This window comes from Embiotoca jacksoni, unplaced genomic scaffold, assembly GCF_022577435.1.
Source record: "Embiotoca jacksoni isolate LCO1_2020_lvr unplaced genomic scaffold, fEmbJac1.0.p SCAF_58, whole genome shotgun sequence".
Classification (NCBI taxonomy): Eukaryota; Metazoa; Chordata; class Actinopteri; family Embiotocidae; genus Embiotoca; species Embiotoca jacksoni.
In genome coordinates this window covers 1,407,571-1,415,070 of record NW_027185412.1, presented here as the reverse complement: position 1 = coordinate 1,415,070, position 7,500 = coordinate 1,407,571, and the positions used below count along the sequence as shown (strand labels likewise).

General features: G+C 42.7%; 1 protein-coding gene across 1 annotated transcript; it reads left to right on the top strand.

Annotated features, from left to right (window-relative positions):
• Positions 1 to 3,384: 3,384 nt before the first annotated feature.
• On the top strand, positions 3,385 to 6,888 carry sst1.1 (somatostatin 1, tandem duplicate 1). Its single transcript, XM_069173086.1, has 2 exons — positions 3,385 to 3,571; positions 6,486 to 6,888. Exons 1-2 carry the CDS (start codon positions 3,425 to 3,427, stop codon positions 6,702 to 6,704), a joined length of 366 nt encoding a protein of 121 aa, XP_069029187.1. The 5' UTR covers positions 3,385 to 3,424; the 3' UTR covers positions 6,705 to 6,888.
• The last annotated feature ends 612 nt before the right edge of the window (positions 6,889 to 7,500 follow it).

The following is a 7,500-nucleotide window of genomic DNA, read 5'->3' as shown; positions in this document are numbered from 1 at the left end:
AATAACTCACCTCTGGCAAAATCCATCACACAACAAGAACACCGTTGTCTGTGTTTCTTGGTTGTTTGTATATAATATATATAGATATATACTGTACTGTATATACTGTGCATTTTATATTTAATTTTTATATTTTATATTTTTTTACTGCTATTTTACTGCTATTTTATTGCTTTTCAATTATTCTATTATTATCTTATTGCTTCTGTATGCTGCTGTAGCGAAAAAAAAATTCCCCTCGGGGATTAATAAAGTAAATACCTAACCTAACCTAACCTAGAGGTTGGCTCCAAAAAGCCTCCGGCTCCATAGACTCCCATTCAACTTCTCTCATCAAATCCAAAGTGAATAAAATGTGTCCATCAGTTATCTCGGTGTTGTTAGCTAAAGTCACTCCTTCTTATTAGTTTTCTGGAGGTCCATCTGAAAATAATCCCTCATTCATTAGAAAAGAAGATTCAAGAAGACCTGTTTTTGGGGGCGTGTCTGTTTGATTGACAGGCCTGTGGTGCAGTCAGGTTACAGCTATCGCTGGGCGGGACGTAGTATCGTCAGGTTTCCAATCAGATCGGTCAGATCCACCTCTGGCTCCTCCCCCAGCTCGTCCAAATATGGTCACTTCCTGCTCCAAACCGCTCCGAACTATCAAAGATGGTGACGGACAGAATCTGAACTGGAGGATTCATAACGTTCACAAACCAACGATGACATCACTGATGGTTGATGACATCACTGCTGGCTGCTGATTGGTTGAAAGACTAACAAAACAGAGTGTCTCTGAGGTCCAAAGTTTCACAGGTCCTGTCTGTATTAAGACGAAAATAGAACAAACTCCATCCTGTCATTCTCCACCTGTCCACCAGGTGTCCTCAGACTCCCACAGCCACCTGCCCTAACCTGCCCCGCCCACTCATGCACCTGTTCCCAGTTCCCATCAGCACAGTTTACTGTGTTTTCACCACATGGATATCATGCTGCCGTCTCACAGGAGACTCTGACAGGCCGCCATGTTGTCTTTGTTCTTTAAAGGTCTAGGTGTGTTTAGAGGTCCATGTCTTCTGAATCAGCAGGAGTCCTGACAGAGGAAGTGACCCTGAACTTCTTCAGTTTGGTTCAGTTGGATCCTCTCTAGTCGCTAATCAGCGCCGAGGATGGTCCAGGTCACCGAGATCACCGAGATCACTGAGGTCACCGGGGTCAGCTCTAAAACGTTTTTCGTTTTTATTCTGGTGTCTTATCACTTCAGGTTTTTGTCCTCATAGTTTCATAAAAGACATTTAAATTTTAAATACAGAGTTTATAGAGTTTCAACTGATGTGAAATAAGTCTGTTTATAATCACATCTTCAGCCCAGTAGAAGAACACGAAAGAGAGACTTTAGATACTTAAATAAAACGCTCTTCAAACTTGTATGAAGTTATTCTATCGTGCTGTTGGTTTATGGAGATTTGATGACTGATTCAATTCATTTCACTGAATAACAGGAAAACAAAACGTTGTTTCTATGATTCTGCAGAAATAAAATAGCAGAAGAAGAAAGCAAGAACGAGGTTTTCTTCTTCTCTAGCTCGGACCGACAAGCTGAGCCAATCAGCTGTCAGCAACAAGCAGCTGTGGCGATCGGACCGGTCATGGTGCCGTTTCCGCGGTAACAGAGCAGGACGGGTGTGAAATGCGTCCCATTGGCTGCTGTTAGCTACCTGACAGTTGATGCCCCTCCCCCTTCCCCTCCCCCTATTCTGCCGTCCTGGTATTCGCTGCAACTGGAAACGGAACCCGGCGGTTGCTATGATACAGGGGCGCTGCCATGGTTACCAGGTGTGGCGATGGGTGATTTGTGTGCCTATTATCATTTCTTTTTTTACGTTTTTAACAGGTTTTACTCCCTGACCTCGTCGGCTCCGCCCCTTTTTTCAGAAAAACTAATTCAGATTAGAAGTTTATGTTTTCTTTGTGAAGTGAACCTTTGCTCATCTGTACCTTGTTAATGATTACAGCCACCAGAGGGTGCTGTCTCCCAAGCGTTTTTTTAGAAAGACTGAAGTGATTCACCTGACACACCTGATCGGTCACCACGGAGACGCTTCCATCCCACAGTCTGTCCAGCAGTTTGTTACCATCAGGTTTCATCACTCAGCGCCCTCTGGTGGCCGTGTGGGACGGCATCAGTCTGACACAGCGCCCTCTGGTGGCTGCAGTAACTACGAAGCAGGAAGTCACTACTCAGCGTACTGAGGAGGTTTGGGCCGATGGACGGGTCAGTAAAAGTTTGGAGGCTGCTTTTTCTTTCCTGTTTAAACCAATAACCGCTCTTTTATTATCGTAACCATGACGATGAAAGTCTTATTATCTCAACCGAAACCAGAACCTCTCACGGACACCAATCAACCCTTTTTATTACAGTTCATCTGCTGCTGCGACACGTCGGAGGGAGGGACTAACCACCTGTACATGTCCAGCCAATCACAGAGCACAATGTCATCACGAGGAGAGCTCTGATTGGCTACCGCACACATTGAGTTTGTTACGGCAGAGATATTAAAGAAGGGATCGACAGGGAGTCGTGTGCTCTCAGAGCCATGATTAGAAGAACAGCAGGAGACACTTTAACCTCTGGTCTTCTGGTCCCCTGGTCCCCTGTTCCTCTGGTCCTCTGGTCCTCTGGTCCCCTGGTCCCCTGTTCCTCTGGTCCTCTGGTCCCCTGGTCCCCTGGTCCCCTGGTCCCCTGTTCCTCTGGTCCCCTGGTCCTCTGGTCCCCTGGTCGCCTGGTCCCCTGGTCCCCTGTTCCTCTGGTCCCCTGGTCCTCTGGTCCCCTGGTCGCCTGGTCCCCTGGTCCCCTGGTCCCCTGTTCCTCTGGTCCCCTGGTCCCCTGGTCCCCTGGTCCTCTGGTCCCCTGGTCCTTTGGTCCGAGACCTGGACCCCTGGTCTTCTGGTCCGAGACCTGGTCCCCTGGTCCCCTGGTCCCCCCGGTCCCCCCGGTCCCCTGGTCCTCTGGTCTGACGTTCCTGCGGTGAGTTTCTGGTTCCAGCCTCTCTGTCCTCTGATTTTTCTGTAAATCTTTTTTAATTGTGTTCGGAAGGGATTACTGAGCTCCTGTCAGATGATCACTGATTGGCTGAGACCGCCTCCTAACCGTCCCGTTGTGGGTCCGCGGGCCTCCTGCTAACAAACTGTCAAGGCAGGAAGGAAAGAAAAAGTGTTTGAAAAACGGATCATTTCACTAAAGGCGCTGGAAACATCATCATCATCAACATCATCATCATCATCATCATCAGTCACCCCCCCCCCCCCCCCCCCCCACCGCCACCCTCACGGTGATCAGTGACGTCAGCGGGGCTTTATAAGAGCCGCCCCAACGGGACAGAGACAGAAGCTCCGCCGAACCGCAGACAGACAGACTCACAGACAGACAGACAGACAGGTGATGAAGATGGTGTCCTCCTCACGCCTCCGTTGCCTCCTCCTGCTCCTCCTCTCCCTCACCGCCTCCATCAGCTGCTCCTCCGCCGCACAGAGAGACTCCAAACTCCGCCTGCTGCTGCACCGGACCCCGCTGCTGGGCTCCAAACAGGTCGGACACACACACACACACACACACACACACACACAGACACACACACACACACACACACACACACACACACAGACACACACACACACACACACACACACACACACACACACACACACAGACTCACAGACAGAGAAAGAGGGACAGACAGACGTGAGACATTCCTGCAGGGAAACTTGTAAAAACTTTCAAATTAAAAGCATCTAAACAGCCGGAGAACATCAACATGTTTGTCTTTTTTTTGTTTTTTTTTTTTTTTTATGTAAATTTAACTTTAATTTAAATCCTAAAGTTTTTATTCCACAGATTTCTGTGGAATAAAAACCATCAGGACTAAAAGTTAAACTCAGAAAATCACGTGACATCAGAGAGGCGGGTTCATTAATCTGTTGAATATGTTTATAGATTTATATTTGAATATATGAAACATGTATAATAATGATAGTAATATATTATATAATAATAATTATTACACAAACTATATTTTCTGATGTTTTGATTTAAAGACAAAAATCATCTGGTTTTATTTTCAAACACCAAAGAGTATTTTTTTTAATTAATTCTGATCAATAGATGTTTTATGATCAGGTGAAATGTCAGAAAAATAAATATGACAATTTCTTAAAACTAACATGAAAATCCAGGCACTATCAAAATGATCAAAGTAAGTTTATCAGCTTTTACACAGTAAAACTGAATAACAACTGAAAATCCAACTGTAATAAAATAAAAACAATAAAAGCATCAGCGTTCAGATAAACTGTCAGAAATTCCAGTTAAAGATGTTTTTGAGCTTTAAATGATTAACAGTAATTTTTATTTCAGCTATTTGTTCTTAAACTGAAGTCAGAGACGGATTATTTTGCTTACTTTAACACGGAGCAGATTATATTATATTATGTTATGTTATATATTATAATTCCTGTTTGCGTCATTAAAAGCATCTTTAATTATGAAGCAGCAATCAGATGATTAACAGAGAATTTTATTCAAAACAAGATGTAAAAATTATATTTAAAAGGAAACATGAAGCTGAAACATTTATTAGCTTTTTAATGGAATAAATCACAGAAACACTTTAGAAAAAAGATAATGAAGTTCAAAGGTTTTGTTTTTGTGATTTAACAAAACATCATTTCCTCCGTTCAAATTATGTTTGAATAAAATTAATTTCTGCTTGAAATTAAAGAATTTCAGCAGTTTGTGGAATATTTTCTGTTTTCTGACCTGTTTTCATCTTTGTGATGTCACAGGAAAATAATTCATGGAAAAGCAGTTCAGTTATAAATCCGAATGAAGAGTTTTAATGTGTTTATGCTTTTAATAAACTATCTGACAGATTTATAAACAACATGTCTTTAGTTTTGTTCCAACACAAAGCTGCTCGCTGTTTCTGACTCTCAGTTGTTTTATCGTTGCTGCAGGAAGAAAAATCACAAAATCTAATTCTCCTGTTTTCAACTCGGCGCTCAGGATTGTGGAGATGATTTCTGTTGACGACAGAATGAAACAGAAGTGAGTTAATAAGATTCAGATGTTTTACAGGGAGCGGCAACTTTCAAAATAAAAGCATCTCATGAAACTGTACAAACGTTTACTGAAGAGACTCAGATCAGATTCTAATGGAATCGTTAAAGTCAGAGTTTAAAATCTGAATTCTGAATCTGAATCTAGACAGATTTTACATTTAAGTTTAAGGCTTCAACTGAAGGAGGCACTTTAAAACATAAAGTACATTTTACATCAAATACACAATTTATAGTTATTATTATGTATTTCATTTTATATTAAAATAATTTTAATATTTAACATGTTGTTTCATGTTAAACAGTTGGTGGCGCTGATGTGCCTTTAAACCACAATAGAGGCTCGACTGGATCAGCTGGAGGGACGCGCGCTGCTGTGATTGGTCGTTTCAGTCAGCTGGTCATTAAACCTGACTTTAACCCTTCCTCAGATTCTACAGGGTTCCTCAGGTTCTATAGGGTTCCTCAGGTTCTATAGGGTTCTACAGGGTTCCTCAGGATTCCTCAGGTTCCTTAGGTTCTACAGGGTTCCTCAGGTTCTACGGGGTTCCTTATGTTCTACAGGGTTCCTCAGGTTCTACAGGGTTCCTCAGCTTCTAAAGGTTCCTCAGGTTCTATAGGGTTCCTCAGGTTCTACAGGGTTCCTCAGCTTCTAAAGGTTTCCTCAGGTTCTATAGGGTTCCTCAGGTTCTAAAGGTTTCCTCAGGTTCTACAGGTTTCCTCAGCTTCTAAAAGTTCCTCAGGTTCTAAAAGTTCCTCAGGTTCTATAGGGTTGCTCAGGTTCTATAGGTTTCCTCATGTTCTACAGGTTTCCTCAGGTTCTACAGGTTTCCTCAGGTTCTACAGGTTTCCTCAGGTTCTATAGGGTTGCTCAGGTTCTAAAGGTTCCTCAGGTGCTTCAGGGTTCCTCAGTCAGTCATAATTAATATAATAATAATTATTCTTATTGTTATTAATTTGATAAACTCTCTATTTTCTCCTCTTCTCTTCCTGCTGGTCTTCAGGATGTGGTTTTCTTCTTGTTATGAACTTCCTGTTTGAGCATCCTCGGGCGTCCCGCTGCAGTAAAACTCCATCTGTTCTTAATAACTTTGATAAATAAAATCATCAGGTTATGAAGAAGAAGAGAAACAACCTTCATGTGTTTCAGATCTCTCTTCTGATTGGTCGTCTGAATGCTAACATACTTTATTTATTATAAATGCAAGATTAAAGATGATCATAATAAAAACATGAAAGCAGATTAAAGAGAACAACAACATTCTCCACGTCAGGTGTATCAAAATAATGTTCATATAATAATAATAATAATAATAATAATAATAATGACTGAAATGTAAACATCTCTGTTGCTGCGGTTCAACCTCTGGTTCCGGGCTGTTTTCCAGGACGTGTCCCGCTCCTCGCTGGCCGAGCTGCTCCTCTCCGACCTCCTGCAGATGGAGAACGAGGCTCTGGAGGAGGAGAACCTGCCGCTGCCCGACGGAGAACCCGAAGACATCCACATGGACCTGGAGCGGGCCGCCGGCGCCGGACCGCTGCTCGCCCCCCGAGAGAGGAAGGCCGGCTGCAAGAACTTCTTCTGGAAGACCTTCACGTCCTGCTGAGAGTCACCTTCCTCCTCCTCCTCCTCCTCCTGCTCCTCCTCCTCCTCCTCCTGCTCCTCCTCCTCCTCCTCCTGTACAGACACTGATGAGTGTTTAGATTTTTCTGAGCTGATTCTTTCTGAATGTAAACTTGATGAAACTATTTTTAATTGTGAGTTTGAATAAAAATCTGTTTGAGACAAACGTTTCTGTCCTGTGTGATGATGAAGAGGAGAAGGAGGAGGAGGAGGAGGAAGAGGAGCTGCAGCTCTTTATTGGAGCTGATTAAACTCATCAATAAAAATCACAGTTAATGATGGTTAATAAACACAGGCGTCACCTTGGCAACAACAAGGAGACGAAGATGTGCTTGTATCCTTTGCTCCTGAACATCTCCACGGTAACAAATCAGATGATTTCACTTTACTGATCACTGATTATTGATCACTTATCTACACATTTCTACCCGAAAAACAACTGATATTTATATTTATATGACTTATATGTATCTATTTAAAATAAATGATGAAAGAGCAGCTGCTTGTTGAAGGTGAAGATGATGGTGATGATGATAATGATAATGATGATGAAGATGAAGATGATGGTGATGGTGATGGTGATAATGATGATGAAGATGAAGGTGATGATGATGGTGATGGTTATAATGATGATGAAGATGAAGATGATGATGATGGTGATGGTGGTGATGATGATGATGATGATGGTGATGATGGTGATGGTGATGATGATGAGTGACACTGCCTGTGTGTGTGTGTGTGTGTGTGTGTGTGTGTGTGTGTGTGTGTGTGTGTGTGTG

What these genes read in the sequence shown, in the direction of transcription:
- sst1.1 (XM_069173086.1), top strand. Translation starts at nt 3,425, where the DNA reads ATGAAGATGGTGTCCTCCTCACGCCTCCGTTGCCTCCTCCTGCTCCTC. An exon ending in CGCTGCTGGGCTCCAAACAG is followed by an intron (nt 3,572 to 6,485) that starts GTCGGACACACA and finishes GCTGTTTTCCAG; the next exon opens with GACGTGTCCCGCTCCTCGCT.